The sequence below is a fragment of the Pristis pectinata genome, chromosome 16 (assembly GCF_009764475.1).
Source record: "Pristis pectinata isolate sPriPec2 chromosome 16, sPriPec2.1.pri, whole genome shotgun sequence".
Taxonomy (NCBI): Eukaryota; Metazoa; Chordata; class Chondrichthyes; order Rhinopristiformes; family Pristidae; genus Pristis; species Pristis pectinata.
The window spans coordinates 25,519,004-25,545,510 of record NC_067420.1 but is presented as its reverse complement, the minus strand read 5'-3'; the positions used below and the strand labels follow the sequence as shown (position 1 = coordinate 25,545,510).

Sequence of the window (26,507 nt, the reverse complement as noted above, 5' to 3'; positions counted from 1 at the left end):
ATGCTGTGGGCCATTAGCTGTATGAAAAGTGTCTATATCCACAAGCTGTAACCTTACACTGGATACAATCCCCAACCTTGAACTGTCATTAAACTGGGAAGTCTACCTCATACAAGCAGCATCAGCAGACATGCTTTACAATGATGCACCCATATACTAGAACTACTATACAGTCCTGCCTACGTGCTAAACATAAAAAGCAATCAGCTATTAGAGCCCCACTCTTAACCAATGAAAGCAAAGAGTTAAAGCCCTATTATGTGGTTGAGATAAGTTGAGACAAACAGGCAGGAGGTGGAGTCATCCCAATAAACATCCTCACTCTCAACCATTTTCAAGTAAAGTGCATATCTAAGAGACAAGACTGAACTATTTGCAGCAGCTTCATCATAAATTGCTGAAATTACTCGAATCCGTACGTCAGAATGAAGATCATGGCCCTAAAATTGTTCAGGCTACAATGCTGTTGATATGTACTGGGCATTTCAGTTTATTAAAGGAGCAACACAAACATCTTACTTTCTAAGACTAACTAGGGATTGCTAATGTAGGCCGTCATCAAGGAAAAAAAGAAAAGTCTGTTGAAAAGTGATTTACTCAGCGCCAGCCTTGGTGCGTGCATGCGTGTGTGTGTGTCTGTGTGTGTGTGTGTGTGCGTGCGTGCGTGCGTGTGTGTGTGTGTGCGACAATAAGAGATTCTTGGTTCAGTGAGATCAGAACACACAAACAGAAAGATAACCAATTTTGCTACCCATTCTAATTTGACTTAAAAATAAAATCAGGCTAAAGTCTAAAAGCAAAGGAAACCACTAAGAAAGTCAAAAGAGGGAAAGGGAATAGGCTGTCAGTGCAGGGTACCCCTGTGGCTGTTCCCCTCAATAACAAGTATATTGTTTTCGGAGGGGATGACCTACCAGGGAAAGCCACAGCAGCCAGGTCTCTGGCACTGATTCCGACTCTGTGGCTCAGAAGGGAAGGGTGGGGGGGTCGGGGGGGGGGAAGGAGTGTGATAGTGATAGGGGATTCATTGGTTAGGGGAACAGATAGGAGATTCTGTTGACAAGAATGAGGCTCCTGGATGGTATGTTGTCTCCCAGGTTCCAGGGTCAGAAGCATCTCAGATCGAGTTCATAGCATTCTTAAGGGGGTGCAGGGGGTGAGCATCCAGAATCCAGATCATGTTACACATTAGTACCAATGACATAGATAGGAAGAGGAAAAGGTCCTGAAGAGGGAATATAGGGAGTTAGGAAGGAAGCTAAAAAGCAGGACCTCAAGGGTGGTAATCCTTGGATTGCTGACTGTGCCATGCACCTGGGAGGGTAAGAATAGGAAGATATGGCAGACGAATGTGTGACTGAAGAGTTGGTGCAGGGGGCAGGGTTTCAGATTTGTTGATCACTGGGATTTCTTCTGGGGAAGGTATGACCTGTACGAAAAGGACGAGTTACACCGGAACTCAGGAGAGACCAATATTCTTGCGGGCAGGTTTGCGAGAGCTGTTGGGAGGGTTTAAACTAGGTTGGCAGGGGGATGGGAACCAGTGTTAGGTCAGATGATGGAGCAGTTGGTGTAAAGGTAGATGCCTTGTGCAGAGAGACTGTGAGGAAGGATAGGCAGTGGATAGGGTATAAACACAGTCAATTGGATGGGTTGAAATGTGTTTACTTTAATACGAGAAGTATTAAGAATAAGGTTGAAGAACTTCGAGCATGGATCAGTACGTGGAATTACGATGTTGTGGCCATTACAGAGACTTGGCTGTCACAAAGGCAGAATTGGCTGCTTGATGTTCTGGGGTTCAGATGTTTCAAAAGGGATAGGGAGGGAGGTAAAAAAGGTAGGGGAGTGGCATTGCTAATCAGGGATAGTGTGACAGTTGCAGAAAGAGAGGACGTCATGGAGGGATTGTCTACTGAGTCAGTGTGGGTGCAAGTCAGAAACAGGAAGGGAGCAATCACCCTATTGGAAGTATTCTATAAGCCCTTCCAATAGCCACTGGGACACCAAAGAGCAGATAAGTAGGCAGATTTTGGAAAGGTGCAAAAAAAACAGGGTTGTTGTCATGGGAGACTTCAACTTTCTTAATATTGATTGGTTTAGATGGGGCAGAATTTGTCAGGTGTGTCCAGGAAGGATTCCTGACACAGTATGTGGACAGGTCGACTAGAGGAGAGGCCATACTGGATCTAGTACTAGGCAATGAACCTGGTCAGGTGACAGACCTCTCGGTGAGCGAGCATTTCGGAGATAGTGACTAAAACTCTTTGACCTTTTGCATAGCTATGGGCAGGGATAGGAGCAGATGATATGGGAAAGTCTTTAATTAGGGGATGGCTAATTATGATGCTATTATGCAGGAACTTGGGTTTGTAAATTGGGAACAGATGTTCTCAGGGAAATGCACAGAAGAAATGTGGAGGCTGTTTAGGGACACTTGCATAGTGTTCTGGATAGGTTTGTCCCACTGAGACAGGGAAAGGATGGCAGGGTAAAAGAACCATGGTTGAAAAGAGAGATGAAACATTTAGTCAAGAGGAAGAAGGAAGCATACTTAAGATTTAGGAAGCAAAAATCAAACAGGGCTCTTGAGAATTATAAGGTAGCCAGGAAGGAGCTTAAGAAGTGACTTAGGAGAGCTAGAAGGGGGCATGAGAAGGCCTTCATGAGGAGAATTAAGGAAAACCCCAAGGCGTTCTGCACATATGTAAAGAACAGGAGGATGACTAGAGTGAGGGTAGGACCATTCAAGGATAAAGGTGGAAACGTGCCTGGAGGCAGAGGAGGTAGGGGAGGTCCTTAATGAATACTTTGCTTCAGTGTTCACTAAGGAGAGGGACTTTGATGAATGTGAGGTCAGCATAAACAGGATAATGTGCTGGAGCATGTTGAGGTTAAGAAAGAGGTAGTGTTGGGGTTTCTGGAAAGCATTAGGATAGAAGTCCCTGGAGCCAGACGGGATATACCCCAGGTTACTATGGGAGGTGAGGGAAGAGATCGCTGGGGCATTAATGATGATATTTGCATCCTCCCTGGCCACAGGAGTGGTACCAGAGGATTGGAGGATGGCAAATGTTGCTCCATTGTCCAAGAAAGGTAAAAGGGATAATCTGGGAATTATAGACCAGTGAGTCTTGCATTAGTGGTGGGCAAGCTATTGGAGAGGATTCTTAGGGGCAGGATTTACGAGCATTTGGAGAAGCCTAGTCTTATTAGGGATAGGCAGCATGGCTTTGTGAGGGGAGCATCGTGCCTCATGAGCCTAACTGAGTTTTTCGAGGAGGTGACAAAACAAATTGATGAAGGTAGAGCAGTGAGTGGATGTGCTGTATATGGACTTCAGTAAGGTGTTTGACAAGGTTCCCCATGGTAGGCTTATCCAGAAAGTCATGAAGCATGGGATCCATGGCTGTGTGCATTTGGAATTAGCTTGCCCACAGAAGGAAGAGGGTGGTAGTAGATGGAGAGTATTCTGCCTGGAGGTTGGTGACTAGTGGTGTTCTGCAGGGATCTGTCCTGCGACCCCTGCTCTTTGTGATTTTTACAAATAACTTGGATGAGGAAGTGGAGGGATGGGTTAGTAAGTGTGCAAATGACACGAAGGTTGGAGGTGTTGTGGATAGTGTAGAAGGTTGTTGTAGGTTACAACAGGATATAGACAGGATGCAGAGTTGGGTGGAGAAGTGGCAGATGAAGTTCAATCCAGAAAAGTGTGAAGTGATACACTTTGTAAGAATGAACTTGAAGGCGGAGTACAAGGCTAGTGGCAGGATTCTAGCAGTGTGGAGGAACAGAGGGATCTTGGGGTTCAAGTCCATAGATCTCTCAAAGTTGCCACACAATTTGATAGGTTGGTTAAGAAGGCATATGGTGTGCTGGCCTTCATTAGTCGGAGTATTGAGTCCAAGAGCTGCGAGGTAATGTTGCAGCTCTATAAAACTCAGGTTAGACCACACGAAGTATTGTGTTCAGTTCTGGTTGCCTCATTATAGGAAGGATGTGAAAGCTTTAGAGAAGGTGATAGGAGATTTACCAGGATGCTGCCTGGATTAGAGAACATGTCTTATGAGAAAAGGTTGAGCGAGCAAGGACTTTTCTTTTTGGAGTGATGCAGGGTGAGAGGCGACTTGTTAGAGGTGTATAGGATTATGAGGGACATAGATAGAGTGGACAGCCAGCACCTTTTCCAAAGGGCAGCAATGGCCAATACCAGAGGATATCCGTTTAAGGTCAGAGAAGGAAGATTTAGGGGAGATGACAGAGGTAGTTTTTTTCTTTAAAACACAGAGTGGTGGGTGCCTGGAACGCACTGCTGGGGGTGGTGGTAGACGTTGATATAATAGGGACATTTAAGAACTCTTAGATAGGCACATGGAAGTAAGAAAAATGGAAGGTTATGGGCTCTGTTGGAGGGAAGGGTTAGATTGAACAGGGAGTAGGTGTTTATATAGGTCGGCACAACATCGTGGGCTGAAGGGCCCGTACTGCGCTGTACTGTTCTATGTTCTAAAGACAGAATGTTAAAGAATGATAAGAACATCGATGGGAACAAGAATCTTAACTGTTTTGCTAAGATCACCCCTAATTCCTCAGAACTCCAATGAGTAAAGACACAGGTTTTTCAACCTTTTCTCAAAAGACAATCCATTCATCCTAGGAATCAACCTGGTGAAGCTTCTCTGATTAATCTTCAATGAAAGTATATCCATCCATAAGCTGCACACAGTACTTGTCAATGCCCTGCACCATTGTAGCATAACTTTTGTATTCCATATCCCTTGAAATAAAGGCTAACATTCCATTTGCTTCTTCAATTTCATGCTGCACCCTAATATTAACTTTGTGCTTGATGTACAAGGACACCCAAATCTCCTGGTACGGTACCATTCTGCAAATGCTCTCTCCATTTAAACAAGATTATGTTTTCTATTCTTCCAACCAAAGCGGATTACCTCATAATTCCCTATATTTACAAGTTTTGCACTTTGTAGACTCCTTTTCCCCTCCCCATCTATCTTTACATTGGCTGCAAATTTGGCCACACTTCACTCGGATCCTTTAAGCCATTAATATAGATTGTAAATCATTGCAGCCCCAACAATGATTCCAGTGACACCCCATTCTCAATATTTTTCTTGACTTCATTGTTGTTAGTCAATGCTCAAGCTTCTTTGAGGTACTTAATTGAATGTCTTTTGGAAGCAGAAATACATTACATCGGCTGGTTCCCATTTTTACACCTTGTTAATTCCAAGGCGAGTTGGATTCCTTCTTTTTGTTATACCTGTTGGGGTAAGAAATTGTAAATGAATTGAAGTGGATGTAGAATTAAAGGGAAGTGAGTGACAATGGAGCAAGAAGGGGGTGAAACTTCAAGGAGTGAGGGGATAGTTCAAAGGAGAGAGAGTTGAGAGATATGACAAGAGTTAGGGATAGGGAGGCACAAGTGTTAAGTTGCAGAGACTATCTCTGCCTCAAATACAGCTTGTATCAGTGACTTCTTTCCCTGATGTCCCCACCAACACATCACAGCTATAAGGAAAGAGGAGAAAAGGTGAATACGTGGCCATGAAATTAAAAGAAAGAGGGTAGGGAGAGAGAGAAAAAGCAATAAAGAAACAGAAACCTGTAAGATCATTTCCTTTGACTTACCCTGTACCAAGAAAGATCAAACAGTAATATTAAATATCTTGTGTCTATGCCCATGCCTTCTCAGAATTTCTGTTATATATTCACATCGCTGTGATACAAAATTTGGCAGGGGTTGTAAAAGTTTTATGACACTACATTGGGCTTATTCCAGCATAAATGTTCACATTAGAGTTTATAAGGGAAAAATTTCAATAACACAGAACACTTTTGTATGCCTTAGTCCAATTTTCCCACTTGACCCCACTTCACCAGAAGATTTTAACTCCAGTGCAGATAAAATAAAAGCATGCAATATCTGGGGATAGATGAATTTTGGAAATATAAATGGGGAGATACGTTTATCATATTATCTTGTTTTACGGTATTCAAAGTCAAAATCTAACTTAATATATATGTCCCTCCAGATTAATCTACAGTTCATTCTAGGACCCCTCTTAGTTCAGTATGAAGTTAAATGCCTGGATATTCTTGCAATCTCTCTGGGATGTAGATGGATCTTTATTTTCTTCTGCAGGAATATAATATTCCCTGTCACTGCAGGTACCATCCCTATTATTAATGTGTCCGCTGTGTCTCTCTGGTTCTGCATAGATCATTTTAATGGATTTTCTAGGTAGCATTGGCGGAGAATTATTTTAAAAGCAAGTTCCCTTGTCTGTGATGCCTCCTGCTTTCTTGCAACATGGCCACAGGTGCAACCTATTGCTGGGAGCCCTCAACTGATTGGAAAGACCAAGTGCAGGGCCTTTCTGAGTGTATGTGCTCTGCCCCTGAATGGCACTGACAACCAATGGGCCCCGCATTCAGTCAAAAGCTTTTGCTTAAATTGAATGTTTGCGAATGTTTTTGGCATTCAAAAATATTCAGAATCATTCAAGAATTACTTTTAAAAAAATAATTAAAAATAAATGAAGAAATATATTTTAAAAAATTATAACAGCAAAAACATTCACAACTCAAATGATTGAATACATTTCAATTTACTGAACTAACTCAAATAAAAAAGACATTCATTCTTATTATTGATAGCTATACCTTCTGCATCTAATTGTGCTTCTCTTCTGAAACAAATAGGTTTCTCACCCCCTGCTAACCTAATTTAAACCCTCCCCAACAGCACCAGTAAACATCCCAGAAAGGTATTGGTCTTGGTCCTAATAAGAAACAACCAATCTAGCTTGCTGATTCTTCTAGAAGTGGCCCAATAATTTAAAAGTCTTTCTCCTGCACCATCTGTACTCTTCCTGTACTCACTAGTACAACAAACTTCTGTAATCCATTACGTTTGAGGTTCTGCTTTTTAACTTATCCCTTGCTCACCATAATCTATTTGCAGGACCTCATCCTTACTTTTGCCTACATCAATTGACCACTCCGCTGGTCCTCTGGATATTCAGCCCCTCTTCCTACAGAATCTCCTGCAGCCATTCATTTTCATCATTGATCTGGTATCAGGATAGCAACACACCACCCTGAAATTAAATTTGTGGCCACAGTAATGCCCATCTACCCCTTAGAAATTGAAGCCCTTACCACAGCAATCCTCTTGTACTGCTTACTCCCAGTTATAGTTACTCATGGTGGCATGGACTTGACTCTGTCTATACTCCCCTGTGGAACCATTCTCTTCTCCAGTATTGAGAAGTATATTCCAGTTAGGATCATGATGCACTCAGGGGACTCCTCCATCACTTACCCAGTCATCTCAGTGTGCTCATGCTTAAGGTTCAGGGTGACTGCCTCCTGAAATGTACCATCCCTCAAACAGTCACCCTCACAGATGCACTGCAGTGGTGCTAGCTGCTGCTCGAGCTCTGAAATTAAGATCCTGCACAGTCCACTGAAAATAACTTCCTGTTCCTGTGGTTGTCTAGGACACGAGAAGCATCTTGGACTTCCCAAATGTCATTGGCTATGCATCCATCATGACCAATGAGCCCCACAGTGCTGCAATAAGAATTAAAGCTCCAACACTTTAAGACCAGTTGTTTCATTAGTTTATCTAACTATATTTTCTAACTTAACAATTTATATTTATTTTAGTATAGATTATTGACTGTTCTGCTTTCCCAATTAATCCACAGACCTAACTTAGTCCAAAACAAACTGTGCTAGTTACCAACTTTCTCTGATGTGACTGATTGATTTTTATATTTTTCTTACTCCCAGTACTTCTCAGCACTGCAGCCTCTGCTGGTCTAAGGTAAGCCTGGGCCTCAAACTTCCAGCTTCATGTATGTGCTCCGACTGCCACAGATTTCTGTCTCGGGTCTGCACCTGTTGCTGCACCCAAGTAGGTTGTTATTGATCATTTGTTACCTTGATCATTCAGGTGATGTTATTTGCACTTGCAGTACTTTGTCCAGGTCCAAGTCCACGTGGCTTGACTCCTGAACTAGACGTCCACGGCTCTCTGCTCTCACCACTCTGGTGCATCCAGAGTGCTTCCAGCAGCGGCTGTTGGGTTTGCCTCTTCCTCCGCCGTGGCCTTAAGTGCAACATTTAGAAACTTTGGAGCATGCATTCTCTTACCTGCTCTGTTTTGTGTTGCTGGGTCAATTTCACCTGACAGCACCTGGTTGAACTAGTGTATCCCTCTTCTTTAAAATGTTCGGACTAGCTTTAAACAGTGCAGACTATTTTTGCCGGCAGCTGGCCACTTACGTTCCTGGGCCTCTACTGATGCGACTAGCTCATGAACAGCACAGTTAGCTCTGACATGATGCAACAACCAGGGTGAAGTTGGCAGCATACCCGTATTCCATTCAGTGGGTGAACTTTAATTGAGCATTGTGAATCCAAACAAGCTTTTGATGGTTGTCAAATTTTACCTCCGTATAATTCAAGTGAATCAGCAATTTTGCTCTGTTTGTAGATTCTGATTGTGGTTTAGTGTCAATAAATTATTGAAACCCACAACATTACTTGCTAAACTGAACTTTGAAAATGTCAGTTTATTAATTGTTATTGTATATGATTTACTCATTGGACACGGTTTAATATTTAACAGCAGAGTGTGAAACCAATAACAAGTGAGAACGTAGTGCTGAAGGGGTAAAAGCTCAATTACTTTTATTCACCTTTGTCTGTCTCAAGAATCTTCAACATAAATACAAGTTGTTTGAAAACAAAAATAAAAGTATTCTTCACTTAGAATCCTTTGCAGGAATTCAGTAATTTATTCAAGTCCCTAAAACTGTACCATTGAAATGTTCAATTATTGGCTTAATGGGTTGATCTGTAATTTCTCTAACTTAAAATAAATTGTTTATATAGCTTATTTGTGGAAAATCAGCATGATATCTCAGCAGTGCTTTTTTTGGTATGGCCCCATCTTTTAGAATAATTGCTATCAATTAGAATTCTTATTTCTCAGCGTCATTCTGTGTACTAGGTGTTATTTATAGATTTTTTTAAGCATTGTTTAAAAAGTTGCATATAAGTATCCCAAAACACTCAATAAATTACTTCAAAAAGTTGCATAAAGGATATCCAGTAGTTGCAGTTCTGTGCACTGGTGTTTATTTCATTACACAAATACAGAAGGAGAAAGCTACATTTGAACAGTACCTTTCACAACCTGAAAACATCTCAACATTTTACAGTAAATATCCCAAAACATTTAATGAATTACTTTAAAATGTTACATAAAGGATATCCAGAAGTTGCAGTTCTGTGCACTGGTGTTTATTTCATTACACAAATCCATAAACTGCATTTGAACGGTGCCTTTCCCAACCTGAAAACATCTCAACATTTTACAGCCAATAATGTACATTTGAAATGTAATCACTATTGCAAAATAAGGAGTCAAAACAGTTAATGTATGTACAATACAGTCCCAAAAGAAATGAGATAAGTGATCTTTCTGGTGATGTTGGGTATGAATAGAGGCCAGAACCAAGAAGTTTCTCCTGCTCTTCAGGTGCTGCAGATCTTTTATTTCAACCAGAATGCATATGGGGCCTGGGTTTGAGGTCCCTTCCAAAAGAAGATGCCTCCAACAGCGCAGCTCTCCTTCACTTTGGTTTCAGCCCTGATTAAGTAATGGGTATAAAACCCTTGCAGGTTTTATACCCATTACCTTCCAATAATGATAAAAGTGTGCTTCTACTGAGCTCAGACTAAGGTTGATAGCCTACTAAGGGAGCTTTGCTTTTACTGTATATATGCAACGGGATGATACATACCATTGTGGAGACACAAGAGACTGCAGACCTGGAATCTGGAGCAACACACAAAAAGCCCTGGAGGTACTCAGTGGGTCAGGCAGTATCAATGGAGGGAAATGGACCAGATGAAGGGTCAGTCCAGGTGAAAGGTTTCGACCCAAAACGTCGACTGCCCATTTCCCTCCTTAGATGCCACCTGACCTGCTGAGTTCCTCCAGCTCTCTTTGTGTGTTAATACCTACCATTGTGCCATTATCAAAACACAACATATCCCCTATATGAATGCAAGGGCTGTTATTTGTTGCAGAAATTGCCAAAACGAGGTAGAATTTCATTTCACTTGGATTCTTAAACCACATTATTGAATTCAAACCAAAAAAACTCCAATTATAACAGCTGTCTACAAATATAAAGATATGCATTGATATTTTTAAGAGGCAAAGATAACTGAGGACATAAAGGTCAAAACATTATTGAAAAAGTTTCAGTTTTGTAAAGCAACAAACATCTGCTGCTTTGTTATTTAGGCTCTTTGCTCCGGTATATCACTGCAGCATTCCTTCCACATGAAATATGCAAACTATCTATGCAAATTCCTAGCATGGTTTTCCGGTCAAATTCCTTAATTTGGCCAGCTTTCTTTCATTTGATTCAGTTATAATTTATCTTGTTTTCTCTTTTTAAAGTTTGCTTAGCTGTATGCATTTTCAAAGATTCTGAAAATTCTACTTTGACACATATTCCTTTACCTAAATTACAACATGTAGACAACTGAACATAATTTTGTGAAGAATAGTCTGAGTATACCTCCAACTGAATCATAAAAGTAACAATTTAATGTTGTTGTAACAGGTAATATAACATGTAAGAAATTTCATTAGGTGTTTATGTGGACCAAGAATGCCATTTTAAAAATTGTGGCCTGGAGATTAGACCATTACTTTATATATTTGTATGAATTTTCCATGAAGAATGTTCTTTCATTGATTAAACATGAGAAAATTAATTTGTGTTCTAGAAAACCATCTCCAAATTAAAGAGAGGGTTTTGAAAACAAACTTGCTGGTGCAGTTTCAAACAGAAAAAGTTACTTTCAAACAAAGCTGAGGTGAAAACAACATTCTTGGTCAACATTTTAAGTTCTGCCCCAACTTAAAATAATAAATAACTTAAAATGGCACTGAAGGAGTATTATACAAAATTGATATGAAATCAAATATTTAGCCCAATTATGCCTTAAATCATTTCAATGGCAGCAGGTCACATAATTTGGACCCAGTTATTACTTTCTTCTTCTGATTCAGGAAAAAAATTGAAAAAATAGTCATCAGTCTAAAATAATTCAAATAATATTTAGGTTCTTTCTTCTCAGTGTTACACTACAATTTTAAGTACAGTAAAACTCTAATCCACCTTCCTATTGTTCGGCATCTGGCTCACCTGGTTCTGCTTCCCAAGCTCCTTTTAAACTCATCAGCGCCCTGTTCCCTGCATTCCTTTTAAACTCACTGGGTCTCTGCTTCCACACTCCCTTTAACTCACCGAGTTTTGTTTCCTGTGCTTCCTTTAAGCACACTTGGTTTGCAGGCAAAATGTATTATACTACCATGTAACACAAAAAAGTGACTTTGAAGTGTAACTGTGTATTAATAAGACTACTATCTACTAGTCTGGAAAATCTGCCAGTTAGCACCACCGAAGTCCTGAGGTTGCTGGACTATCAGATTTTTACTGTATATGTTACTTCTGAGCTAACATAGGCTATGATGTGACCCATTAAATTTATTATTTTAATAAACCAATTAAAAATATCAAATTTTGTGATATAAAATGTGAAGAAATTACTTTAATGGATCATTTAAACTAGCTCCGACAACAAAACATGCCAGTTTAGTTTTCAGCAAACATGAATATCTTGTGGGTTTACAAACTACTTTCAACTAGAAAGGTGAAATGTTGATCCTGTGTGTTTATTTTGTTCATCAGTGCATTTATTTTTCTCTACTACTATGTACAAACAACATTAAAGCCACATCACGTGATAAAATTCCTGAAGGAGAAACTGAAGAAGATGTCCCTTCATTTCTAATCATGAGAAAATTCATTATTGTTTTAGAAAACTAATGCCAAACAAGGGATTTTCAAAGCACTTTCAAACAGAACAAATAATTTTCAAACCAAGTTGTGCTGAAAACAAAATTTTTGTGAATCTTGTGCTGAACCTAGCCCACGCCTCATGTTCACCCTCGACACTTGCCCCATGGTCATACTTATCTTTTGCTGCTGCACAAGTCCTAATATCCCCTTGGCATTGCTGCCACAGCTCATCCATAAAGTGGTGTCTGAAGGCTAAGCCAAAGGGACAAACCAAGGCCTTGCACCTCGGCCTCCTGGCAGCTCATACTGCCAGGTTTCTAAATGTTTCCAATGATCAGAAACATTTAGAAGCAACTGAAAAACATTTAAATAATCATTATTAAAAGTGGTACATTCACTTAAAACTGCATTTATGTAAATTAAAACATTAATTAAAATAAAACAAATAACTCTTTCTGGTGAAGGTTGGTGACCCCAGTTAAGTGAATGGGGCTGTGCTGGATGCGCCATCTACAGCGGATGTAAAGTGCATCTGGGTCCTCAGCTCAGTATATTGGGGAATGCCCCAGAATCAATAGCGAGTCTAGCGGTGCAGTGAGAGGTCAGATTTCCAGTGCATTATGTACAACTGTTTTGCAGTGTGCAGATGTAGAAGCCCAGAAAATGCCCATACATTCACACTCTCTCTCACACACACACACACACACACACGCACACGCACACGCACACACACACACACTCTATCTCTACAGAACCACTAGTTAGTCAATATTTAAAGAGGTTGATCCATTATAAGGATTGTGGATCTGTATCTTAAAGTTTAAATTAATCCTTTTCAGAGAAAAAAAGATTTTTATTAATTAGATAAAATGGAGCTGCCCTGATGTAGAATAATGGTATTGTACAACCTGTTGGTCAGGAATTACATGAAAAGTTTCACCATAAATATGGTGCAAGAACACCAATGCATTTTTTTTCTTGAGGAAATCCTGTAATAGGTTTGCACAGGATTTATACTTAAAAGACTTTGTATATTTTCTTGATAGTTTACATGATTTCCAAGAAATGTCCAACAAAACCCTATTCCATTCTTTGTATAGTTCCGACCAATTGCATATGACCTGCTGCTGCTGTATCTCAGATCAAATGCGTGGCATAAATTCACGTTGAGACATTTAGTTGCAGCATAACAACAAGTTGTCTTAAATTTAATAAAAATTGCTGGATTTTATCAGTGCTTTTCTATCTGATTTAAATAAAACCTTAGGGAGACATACACCATGTTAAACTAAAGGTCTATGGTAGGAAACAGACACTAAACCCCCTAAAGGTGGTGTTGCATCTGCCATTATTTTATGTCAGATTTCATGTTCCGGTGTAGGTAAATGAGTTTCACAGGAAATTTGGTCAAGTTTCTGTGGCAAAATGGACACAAAAACGAGCATAAATTTCAGCATAGTTTCTGTGTAGAAACAAATCAGAAATTGAGTCAACAAGTTGATGAGTAAAGAGTCATAGAGTCATAGAGAGAAACAGTAATCACTGATGGTTACCAGTTTATGATGAAGATTGATTACTCCTTTGAAGACTATTAACAATAAACATGCTGGCCCAAAAATGATAATTGCTGATACTTGTAGGGGATGCTTAATGCACAACCTGATTTTTTGTTCTCACCACTACTTTAAAGTGAGTGGGTTAAAGTTTTATTTGACTTTCCACTGTTTATTATTTTAAGTGTTCATCCATTAGAATGACAGCAGTAATCTGAAGGTCTTTTGTGTATTCCAGCAATTGAATTTAAATTTTAAAGGTCATCTCATAAGGTGAAAGTCTCAACTTCTCTAAAATTATCAAAATGTAGCATGCTGTATAATGATACTTCTTTCGAAAAAGATCTCAATTTGATCAATAAGATATTTGGTTTAGATATAATGACTTCACAATCCTTGCAAAAACCCTAGAGTCCTGTTATAAAGACCTCTTTGCCATCATCAGATGTCAGCACTCGAGTACAAATACGACTCTGTTGCAGTTCATTGATACTTTCATAGTAATTTTCTGTCTGCCTCTCATGAGCAACCTTTTGTGCTTTATTTCTCCTAACAGAAAAATCAATTCTCTTCCATTTTATATTAATTGCTTCGTAAGCTGGTTCTGCTTCTTCTTCATCTTCATCATCATCCTGGAATCTCATTTGCCAGGTCCTTTCATTAACTGGAGCATAACCAGGTTTCTCCCCCAGGATTTGACTGCCTGTGTGCCACCGTGGACTCTTGATTGATTCATAATCAGATTCTTCTTCATTTATATTTCCTGTTGACCAGGAGTAGAATTTTGGATTGTCTTCTCTTTGAAGTCCAATGTTTACTGGTAATGGCATTTCCTTTCTGAGAGCTTTTTTTGCCACCTTAGAGTACATTCCAGCAATCTGTAAGAGCATATGTACTGTATATTAATCAGTGAAGTGGATAACACAGATTTTGTGGAAAGTGACGATTAATAACTTATAACTGATGGAATATGAAGTCCATAGTTCTGGATATCTGACACCAGAAGAGTTAGCTAATGTTCTTTTCTGATATTTGCAATGATATGAAGTTCTTTAATGATCCACAATTAATTAGAACCTCTATATCAATTTCCACTGCCTCTAATTTTCATGTAGGCAGTTAACAACATTAAATGAAAGTAGTTTACAATAGCAGAAAAAAAATCCTGATGTATTATGTTTACATACCTCAATTTCAGAGCAAATATATAGAACAGACAATGACTACCAAGAATCAAGTCATGCTTCTGCGTGAAGATATTTAGAAATAAACAGCATAAACTGAAAGGAGGTAATTCCTATAAAAGGTAATACCTGGAATAATGACTAAATTTGATAATGGATTCCCAAAATACTTCTTTACTCCAACATTGATATTAAGTTCCTTGTGTGAATGATGCTTGATTAGTCTATGGCCTTTTGGTGGCATTGTCTCATAGACGCATGAACCGAAAGGATACCTAAATAGCAATGATAATTGATCTCAGGTGAACTTAATGTACAGAGTCTATGATTGTTGACTCATTTGGGTTTGATGGGCTGTCAATGATCTATAAATTCAATATAATTAATAGTCCATTAACTTTACAACCTCAAGTCATTCATTAGAAAGCAGGTTGTTGATATCATTTATCATAATCCAAGTGGCACATCCCAATCGTAGATTTCTTGTATGCTAGTTCCCTAATGTGCTCATGCAACTAACCACTTGCTCTAGTTCACTTGGAAATTACCTGTCAAATAAGGCAAAAACAGAAAAGATCCCTGATCACAGGCCAAACATGGTACAGGATTGGAGACACAACTCCCCAACATTACACAGGGGAATCCCAACAAGGTTGGGCACTGCTGCTGGAATCTGTGACTCCAAGATTTACACAACTGGAACCACCAATTTTAGCCTGCAAGATTTGACCCAACAATTTTTAATGATGTTTGCTTTCTGAATAGCTGTTTTCTAAAGTGGAAAATTATATATTGTCCCCTCTTGCTAGTCTGCCTTCAATTACAGTACATAACCGGACTGTCTAACTGGCTTTCTCTTTATATACAGCATACCAAAGGCATCAGTTACAGAACTATGAAGTAATAGGGCTGTTTAAAACAGCTTTGTTTGCACAATGTCACCCCTGATCTCACAGCATTGTTACTAAAATAAAATTACAAGTAATTTTTATTAATTGCATGGAGGTGATTAAGATTCCTTGGCCTACCAAACAAGAACAATATCAGAGTATGTGTTAACACACAGTATCTTATTTCTCCAGTATAACACTGCTGGTAAACCATCTTTAGCTTTCCTGTGGGAAAGTGATTTTGGATCCAGTTTTTTTTAATATATTTTATAACAAAGATAAGCTTCCAAAAGCAAATCAAGTAATTTCCGTCTTGTACGTCCAATTTGGACCTGTCATTAGAGCAGGTCCAAATCACTTAAAGCTTTACTTGTTATGCATGATTTAGTTGAATTTAAAGTTATTTAGTGCCAGAAACACAAAATTCTGTTAAGATTCAAATCAAATAATTGTATCAATAACTGATTATTTATTTTGCTGCATTAAGAAAAAAGCAAAAAAAGCACAAGTTGGAAATATGAAGCAATTCTAGAAAATGCTGGAAATACACAACAAACTAATCAACATCTGTCAAGAAAAATGCCAAGCCAACAAGTTAGGTTTGCAAAGTAACCACATATTTTTTAAATTAACCTCATCTTTTTCTATTGGCTCAGAAATGACTAGTAAAAGCTATGTTCTCCCTTTTTCCCTTTTTAACCTATTGCTCCTTTGCTACCATTCCAAGTTGGAATGCTAATTTGGAAGCTTTACTTTGATTTCAATTTAATTTTAAAACTGATCCGTTTTCATTGAAACAATGTAGGATGGGAGTTGAGGAAGCGGCTAAGCTAAGGATGCAGTGCAGGGCGCAAAATAAGGGTAAGATCTGCATTATTAATTAGCATTATTTGTATCTAGCAAACTAACAAATCCACATGTAAGGTTTTAATTCTTTTTGAAATGTTCTGTGACAGAGACTGTCCATGCAAATGCCTACAAAGAAAGTAACTTACTTTCCCCTGTAGGGACAAGGGAAAGAAAAGTAGTGTCCATTGACCATGCTCTACCATTCAAAAGATCATTAGTGAATATCTAAATGAATTCCACTTTCCAGCTGAATCATCAAATCCCTTGGTTCCTTTTGTGTCCAAAACTTTAATTGACTTCTGTGATGAATATACTAATTCACTGAGCATTCAGAGACTCATGGGATAAAGAGTTCCAAAGGTTCGCAGTCCTCTGAGTGCAAACAATTTTAGATGCTCAGCCAGGGGAAGCAACCTGTCAACATCTGTAATGGGTTATACTCTTTTATTAAAAGCCAACATACTATTTATTTGTCGTCTTAATTGCCTGTTGTACCTGCAATGTTAACTTCTTGTGATTCATGTGTTGCTATACACAAAAACATCTGCACCTGGGTGTCCTTGGTTAAATTGTTCAAAACACAGGTTTAGGATGTTGGCTTCTCGAAAGCTTTAATTTAACACCTCAGAAGTAATGAATTAATTTTTAGATATACTATGCATGACTCCATTAATGCTATAATTCTAGTTATCAATATCTGTGGTTTACATGTTAATGAAAGCTTAACTGGTGGAGAAGCATAGTTGCCATTCTGCATGTTTGTTAGTCTATGATTTCCTACTATTATACAATGTAAAGGCATGGGTTTAAGATTTCACACAAGTAATTAACTGGGTGGTTCGAGAACTTCTCAATACAGGTGGCAGTTATAATGTAGAATTTGCTACCATTAACTGTTGATGTAGATTCCATAAGTCTTTTAAAAAAAATAATAAGAAAGTTGCTTGAAAAAAAAGGAACACTAAGGATGGTACGGGGATTTAGAAAGAGATGCAGACCTATTAAGGCACTTTTGTATGATAACATTCTATAATATTTAGATAATTGTATTACTGTTAAGCCTTTGTTTGCCTTTCTAATAATTGGTTATTTGGTTTAGTTAAACTAATCTTATCAGAATTTATAAAGACAAAAATGTAGTTAGGGATACTGATTTTCAAAGTTTCTTTATATGGCAGAATGTCCTGGCTCCCTCCCAGGAGAACAGCAATCCCTACCCCCATCCCTTACATAATTGCTAATCATCAGAGAACATGAGGTCAAACACTGAAAGGAAGCATTGCATCATTGCAGCAAATGCTTTTAAAACTTAGTTTATAACTACAGCAATAGTGTTAGTAAATCAACGTTTATAACAAGAACAAACTACAAACATCTGACTGCTCAGGGACAGAAATCTGCAAGTTTTGTAAGCTCAATCCAATTTTTTGCTTGAACCTCCTGGGTGCAAGGAGGTGATTTATAAAGTTGGCTTCTCAAAGAGCCTGCAAAAAGACATTGATAGGTTACATGTGTGAACAAGATGTTGTCAGATGGAGCATGATGTGGGAAAACATGAAGGCATCCACTTTAGAAGGAAAAATGCAAAAAACTAATTATTATTATTATTTTGCCGCACTTGTATGCTAATGGGGTCCTGGTACAGGGATTCCCTGGTTTACGAATGACCTGACTTACAAAAATCTGACTTTACACATATTCTCCCATACATTTTTAAAGCACTTATCAAGCTACTATAATAGTACAATGTTTCATGGTCTTCATTAATGACGGGATACTGTATATATTCCATTAGTTTAATTATGGGTAGCGTTAGGGTGATTATTCAATGAAATGAAAGAATTATAGCAAGTGTATGTAGAGTGATACAATATGGTTAGCTATACAGAATGCAGATTTCTGACTTGTGGAGAACTCAGTTTATGGATAGTTCTTAGGAATCGAACCCTTACATAACCTGGGGACTACATCAAATACAACATTAGCATACGGGAAGGGCAAATAATTTGGAAGGCTAATGGAATGATGCCCTTTATTACGATGGGCATTGAGTAGGGAATTTTAGATGCAACTTCACAGGGCACTGGTGAGACCATATTTGAAGAAATGCTTATAGCTTTGGTCTCCATATTTAAGGAATAATGTATTCCCATTGAAGGCAGTGAACTGAAGGTTCACTGTTAACTCCTGCAATGAAGGAGTTGCTGTATGAAGAAAGATTGTGCAGGTTGGGCCTATACTCACTGGAGTTTAGAAGAATGAGAAACTATTTTATTGAAAGATATAAGATTCTGAGGGGATGTTTTTCCCAGTGGGATTATCTGAAACAAGGGGGTCATAGTGTTAGAATAAGAGGTTCCCCATTGAAGAAAGAAATGAGGAATTTCTTCACTTATAGGGTCATGAATCTTTGGAATTCTCCACCTCAGAGATCTGTGGAGGAGGAGTTACTGAATACTTGCAAGGTGAAGATTGACACATTTGAACTCTAAGGGAATCAAGGTGAGAACAAAAAAATGGTGCTGAGGTCAAGATTGGACCAACCATGAATGGTGCAGCAAGGGGTCAATTGACCTATTTCTGCTTCTTGTGATCCTACATATTCAAGGGAGAGATAGATTTTTGGACTATAAAGGAATCAGAGGCCACGGGATTAGGCAGGAAAGTGGCAGCTGTGATCCTCTTGAACAGCAGAGCAGGCTTGAGAAGCTGTATGGCTCACTCCTGCTTTTATTTCTTACGTTCTTCAACTATTTCTACAGGGATGGAAAAGGTGAACAATGGCAGGGAGAACGCTGGTGGGAGTGGGAAAGGAACACAGGGGTGTGGGTTACCTGAAATTGGAAAATTCAACGTTCATACCATTGGACTGTAGGCCACCCAAGCAGACTATGAGGTGTTGTTCTTCTGGCTTGCATTTGGCCTCACTGTGGCAGAGGAGAAGGCTGAGGACAGACAGGCCAATGTGGGAATGGGGAGTTGAAGTGACATGCAACTGGAAGCTAAAGATAGACATTGCGGACAGAGCACAGGTGATCTATGAAACAGTCACCTGGTCTACACTTGGTCTCACTGATGTAGAAGCCACATCGGGAGCACCCAATGCAATAGAGTGGATTGGAGGAGGTGCACATGAATCTGTGCCTCACGTGGAAGGGCTGGTTAGGTCCCTGAATGATGATGAAGGGACAAATGTTGCACCTGCTGCTGTTGCAGGGGTAAGTGCCTAGGGATGTGGATGGGTGGGTGAGAATGGTTGAACGGACCATGAGTCACAGAGAGTATGGTCTCTGTGGAAAGTAGAAAGAGGAAGATGCAATTGGTGGTAGGATCCCATTGGACCTGGCGGAAACGGCGACGGATGGTATGCTGGATGCAGAGGCCAGTGGGGTGAAAGGTGAGGAACAGGGGAACTGGGTTCTGTCTGGGGAGGGGAGGTGGGAGCAGACATTTGGGACGCAGGGTGGGGGAGTGCTTTGGATCTTGCTAGTGGAAAGGTAGATACGAAAAGGAACTAAAGCATTATAACTCATGACCTACATTGACAGCCAGTTAGACTTTATGGCACCAATGTAGCTTCATAAAATTAAGCTTTAAACTCAGTTTAATAAGACAAACTATCCATTCAACCAAACTAGAATCATGTAAGTTAAATTGGTTATTATTGTCACAGTGAAAAGCTTTGTTTTGCATACACAACATACAGATCATTTCATCACGTCAATACATCAAGGTAGTACAGGGAAAACCATAACAGAATGAAGAAGAAAGTGTTGAAGTTCCAGAGAAAGTGCAGTGCAGGCAGACAGTAAAGTGTAACACACTTATACAATAAGATTATTGTTATAGCAAATGTTATGACATATTAAATCCCATCTAAACTTGTGGAATATTATTGTGCAATACAGTTAAGGGTGTGAGATAAGAAATAAGTAACTTGCAAACATGTAACTCTTCTTGAAGTATAGTCATTAATCTAATGTGGGAACGTAGCTAATTTGCATACTGTAGGTGTCCATGGTCAGCAAGCAAATAAATAATCATATTGTTTGTTCATTGATTTGGTTAGGGAAGTATTGGCCTGATTAGGATACTGGCTGAACTGTGGAGGATTGAGAGTCGGTGAACTTTGCAGGTAACTGAATTTGGCAGAACTTAATGTCTATCCTATTCACTGTCATAATTGAAATTGAAACAAGAAATGCTGTAAATACTTAGCAGGCCAAACAGTATCTGTGCAGACTTTGTTAATGACCTTTCATTGGTATTGACTAGTTCTGATACTAATTAAAAAGGCAGAATTCAATTCCAGGCAACCAATGTTAAGCCTTGAGAGCTGAAACATGATAAGTTTGAAAATGAGATGCTGTTCCTTGAGCTTATATTGGCTGACAAAGGCTCTTTGACCTGAAATGCTAGCTCTGCTTCACTTCCCACAGATGTAGTCTGAGCTGCTGAATATTTCCAGAATATTCTGTTTTTATTTTGGCCTATATTAGGCTTTATTGGAGCAGTGCAGGAGGTCAAAGGTATAGAGGTCAAAGTGGAATTGGAAAGGAATATTAAAACGACAGGTAACTGGAAGCCCAGTGTCACTCCTGTGACACTTTACTCTGTACTGTTATTGTTTTTACCTGTACTACATCAATGCACTCTGTACTGACTCAATGTAACTGCACCGTGTAATGAATTGACCTGTACGATCAGTTTGCAAGACAAGCTTTTCACTGTTCTTCGGTACAAGTGACAATAATAAACCATTACCAATACCAATACCAATTAAATGGAAGTATTCTGCAAAGAAGTCACAGATCTACTTTTGGTTTCTCCAACTGCAGAATTGAATTCTGCTTTTCTAATTTGTATCCAAACTAGCCAATACTGATGGACGGTCATTAACTCCACAGATACTGCTTGACCTACTGAGTATTTATAGCATTTTCTGTTTTAATTTCAATCATAATAATGAATAGAGACCATTTTGTAAGTACCAAATGCAGAATACGAAATTGGGGAATAGGAAGGAATATAGGTTGAGGTCACAGATCATCCACTGTTCAGTGAATGGTGGAACAAGCAAAAAGCTGTTTGAATTATGATTGTTTAGGGATATGTTTTGGCTGAGATACTGGGAGAACTCCTTCACTTTTTGAACAGTGGTGAGGGATCTTTAATGTCAAGGTAAGAGTCCTCAGTTCAGCATCTCATTCAAAAGACAACACTCTTCACAGTTTGGCACTGAATTGTCAGTCCAGAATCTGTGCTCATTCTCTGATGTGGAGCTTGAATCCATGAGGATAGAGACTAGAATGTTATCACTGAAATAAGGATGACACTCAAAGATAGGTGGACAAACAGTGATAGAACAATTAAAAAGATCAACTGGTGATTGATATATGTGCCCTATATTACTAGGGCACATACATCAATCACCAGTTACATAACCAGATAATAAATGAAAAATATATTAGTGCAATGATAGTAGGTAGATAGAGAAGAACTGAATGTTACCAACCTCTTCATCAGTCATTGAATGGAGCTTTTCATGGGATTTACTGAAGTAGCAGCTTTGCCTCTGTAATAAGGACAATATTATTATAATGACAGTAAAAATATAACATATTGTTATATCTGTATTTATCGAAAAGAATCGATTTCTATTGTTCGTTGTAATTCATTTTATTGCTTCATTTACCTACGGTTTTAACGCTGTGGTATGTTTTTTCACATTACCTCCGCTAGTGTATTTTGTGGCTTCTAACATCTAATCTCTAACTTTAGCCTGGCAAATCAGCAGCAATGTATTTGAAATTTACTCGAGGATTGTTTCCAATTATTTAGAATAACAGAGCTACACAGCAAAGCACGGCCATCGGTGCTTGACGAAGAGCAGAAGATAAGTTTTTTTTGGTGCAATGTGGATCGCAGGGTTCCTTCAAAAGTCAAGTCAAGGGCATTTAATTGATCTTGACGATCACCTAGTTCAATGCTCTTCTCAAGTGCAGCATTATTTCTACAGCAACATCCACTTGACCACTGAATGACTGTGACCAGATGGTTGAAATACTGGAGCAACATGGAAATGGAAAATTCAATTCCGACCATGGAAAGTTGTAAAATAAGGCAATGAAAAAGTTGTTGTCATAAATTATCAAATATCATCCTTCAAGTAAAGGATGATTTTCCCTATATAGCCTACATGTGACTTTACCTCATTGTTCCTTAATGCTCTCAGTATTAGACTGAGATGCCTGCCTATACTGAAAAACAACAATTACAGAAAATCTGAAAGAGAAAGTTAATGTGCTATTAATACTCCATGGGTCAGGCAGCATCTGTGGAAAGAGAAACAGAATTAATGTTTCAAGTCAATGACCCTTCATCAGAACAGGAAGGTCAACAACATGGAACATTAACTTGGTGTCTCTCTCCACAGAGACTACATGATCTGCTGCATGTTTCCAGTGTTTTACATCAGTCTAGACAGTGTGCTTGCAATCTGAGTGGATACTAAACCCATAAGTTTCTGAGTCAGAGCTTGTATTAACTTACAGTAAACATCTGGAAGACAAAGGTACTCTACCATATGCCTCACTGCACCCACCCGTTAACAATCAAGATCCACAATGAAACACAGATTCCCTTTCCCTACCTCGGAAGCCATCTCTGAGCAAAGACATCCATGAAGGAAGTCACCAACACCTCCATTGCAGCAGAACAGCCTTCTGCCAAATGAGTACTTGAGGATCAATATCATAAACCCAGCATCAATTTTGCGGTCTACTGAGCTGCACTGATTTTTATACTGCTTTGAAAGCATGACAACCTACAGTTGGCATCTCAAAATACTGAAGATGTACCGGCAACACTGTCTGCAAAATCCACCAAATCCATTGGCAGGATGAGAAAAGCAACGTCAAGAGTCCTCTCCCAGGCAAATATCTCCAACGTCAAGACTCTGATCAAATTCAGACGACTTTGGTTAACAAGCCTCATGGTCCAGATGCCAACACCAGATTCTTGACACAAGCATTCTACTTAAGCTCCATCATAGGAAGAGCTTTTGGGAGAATGGAGCAAATGCTTCAAGGATATTCCTAAAGTCTCTTTGGACAAAAAAGTGACATTCTCACCGACTCATGCGACAAGGAACATCTCGGAAGGCACTGAGTACCTAGAGTCTCTGGAATGGGTGCATGTGGAGGCCATGCTCAAACAGAAGGAGTTCACATCTTCCCAGACAACCCTAAACCCCACATATCCTTTGCAGCACCACCTACCTACTTATAGCAGAGACTGTGGATCCTACATTGGCCCCATCAACTACCTTGGAACCAATAGAACTGGAGTGTAAGCAAGTCATCTGCATCCCTGATGGACTCCCTAAGAATCAGTGGCTATTTGTAAGACTTTGCTGTTATGAGCTATATCTTTTTCTTATAAAAGTGCTGTCCTTCAAAATGTGAGACAAGTCATGAAAGACAAAGGGCACTTCATAAATTCAGATCTTTCCATTTCTCTTCTATACTTGCATTTCAGTATTAAACTTCAATTGTACTGTATTGTTAAATTTGCAATTTGATATTTTACGAACTATCAACAATTATTGGATGTATGTATTTTCCCCATTTGATACTTATCAAGTACAGCTTAAAAATCTGATCCTGTATGCTAGTGGGAAATAATGCTGAAAGGAAATATGAGTTGGAGATAGGATTGCAATACTCAAGCTCTGACCTTCGTTCTCTTTGTATTGAGCTGCTTGCTGGGAGCATGGGGTGATCCTCCAACACTTCCAGAATTCTATAATCTTTCACATGGAGTCAAACCAAGAACACATCAAACTGATAAGACTATTATAACAGAATGTGATCTTATTGCTTTTGTTTGTCTCTTTTCATTTTAGGCATTAGGATTAAATGAAAGTTTTAATTTTATGTCAGTAAATTACTGTGATCTTATTCCCAAGGTTATAAGATTGGTTTAGCTGAAAGTAGCATTTCAATTTCTTTCTGTCAGGATCAAAACCTTGCTGTCATCTCTTTACTGTTCCTTTAATGACTCCAATGTGCTGGGCTTAACCATAGTCCTTGACAAGTTGTTCCAGCTATTCCTCTACCTATGTAAAGAAATATTGCCTTGCAACACTCCAAAATTTGCCTTTCACAATCCAGGCCTGACCTAAGGTTCTGAGTGTAGCTTTCTTTTTAACGCTGAAATCCTTCAAAGCATTCAAAGAGCGGCAAAGAGAAAAATCTTAACAAATTTTAAATAGTAAGTAAAAAGCACAAAGTTATTAAGATATTTTTCCTATTTAGCATGATTGAGGAATTGCTGCAAAGAGGAATTCTTGCAATGGAAGTTTACTGGCAATCTGTTTCAGTAAACTATGACATTCCAGCTGAATAAACTCTGACACAATCCACACACCCACCTGGGGACACCTACATATTCCCAATAACCTGCATCTATGGTTCTGGATAACTAAGCTATGTAGGCTACTGGCTGCAATGTTGCAGCCCAGTAACTGCCTAAGGATCCAGTAATGGATTGTCTTTCCTGGTATTAGGAGCTGTGAGTTTGGGAGGTGCTGTCATAGTGACCATACTGAGTAACTGCAATACATTTTGTAGAGAACACAGACTGGAGATAGAGAATTGAATGTTTACAGTGATGGATGAGTTAACTCCTTGGCTTTTTAACACCTCTTGTACTACCTCAATGCACTGTGTAATGAAATGACCAGTATGAATGGCATGCAACACAAAGTTTTTCACTGTACCTCAGTACATGTGACAATAATAAACCAGTTTACCAATTTACCTATAAGGCCACCTTAGAACCCAGCTGCTAAACTCCCTCAGTCACCTCCTCTATATGCTGCATACTGTTTGATTCCCCTTTGCACCTTTTGAAACATGTATAAACAGATCACTATTTTAATTTCTCAAAGTCTGTTTTAATGCCTTATTTAAAACAAATTTTAGGACAGTTATGAGCAATGCTACTGTCAAAAACATAAAGTAAAATCGATAACTGTATGTCAATTATTGTGCATTTTTTGAAACTGGCATTCCAGAAAAAGAATTGTTACAATTATTTCTGAGGTAGATACCACAGAATTAGTAGTACACTCATTTATTGGAGTGAGCATTTATTGCATTTTGGATGAACAGTGTCTCTGACTTGGATGGGAATAATTATAAAATAAGCACTTGGTTTGAATGAGACCTCTTCTGCAGTACATCTGGATTTTAACCTTTGACATAGCAACTCAGTTGCTGCCAAATTGTATTTGATATGGCTTGATTAATTGGTGCGTTTTTGGAGAAAATCTTTTTTTCATTAGTTCTAATTTTATATTCATACAACTATCCTAACTAACCCTTTGCACTACAATACTTCAATTCTGGCTTAAAAGTTGAAGGATATAATGAAACAACTTAAATTCATATAGCAGCTTTAATGCAGTAAAATGTTTCAAGGAACTTCACTGGAAAATAATAGGCCAAAAATTGATGCTGAGTCAACAAAGGAGATATTTAGACAAGTAATAGTTTGGTGGAAGAAGTCGTAAAGGAGGTGGGAAAAGAACTCCAGTGCCTGGAATCCAGAGGTTTGAAGACTGACCACTAAAAGGCAAAGTGAAGGAATCGTGGATATAAAAGACCAGCATTGCTTTGGTGAGTTGTAAGGCTGGAAGAGGATACAGGGACAAGCTAGGAGAGGCCATTGAGGGATCTGAACACAAAGGGTAAACATTTTAAAATCAAGGCAGTACTAGACTAGAAGCCAATGTAGATCTGCAGGCATTGAGTGGATGAATGATACTTTGATGCAAGTTATGACATGGGCAGCAAAGTTTGGGCGGAGCTTAAATTAGTGGCAAGCAGAAGACCAAACAGGAGAGCACTGTAACTTTCCAAAAAAAAATTATTCATTTTCAGGATGTGGACATGGCTGGCATTTATTTCCCACCCTACCTGCCTTCAAGAAGGTGGTAGTGAGCTATCTTCTTGAATCAATGGAGTCTTTCTGATGAAGGTACTCTCACACTGATGTAGGGTAGGGAGTTTCAGGGTTTAGATCTAACAAAGATGAAGAGCAATA

The 26,507-nt window shown here is 38.9% G+C and overlaps 1 protein-coding gene across 2 annotated transcripts in view; it reads right to left on the bottom strand.

The window, feature by feature from the left end:
* Positions 1-13,546: 13,546 nt before the first annotated feature.
* LOC127578920 (phosphoprotein associated with glycosphingolipid-enriched microdomains 1-like) overlaps positions 13,547-26,507 on the bottom strand; it is a 60,874-nt gene continuing 47,913 nt past the window's right edge. For both annotated transcript variants that reach the window (XM_052031496.1, XM_052031495.1), the window contains exons 7-8: positions 21,913-21,972; positions 13,547-14,352 (exon numbers count right to left, since the gene is read on the bottom strand). In XM_052031496.1, the coding sequence (XP_051887456.1) occupies positions 13,882-14,352; positions 21,913-21,972 (531 nt within the window). In that variant the 3' untranslated portion in view covers positions 13,547-13,881. The remainder of the gene's footprint in view (positions 14,353-21,912; positions 21,973-26,507) is intronic.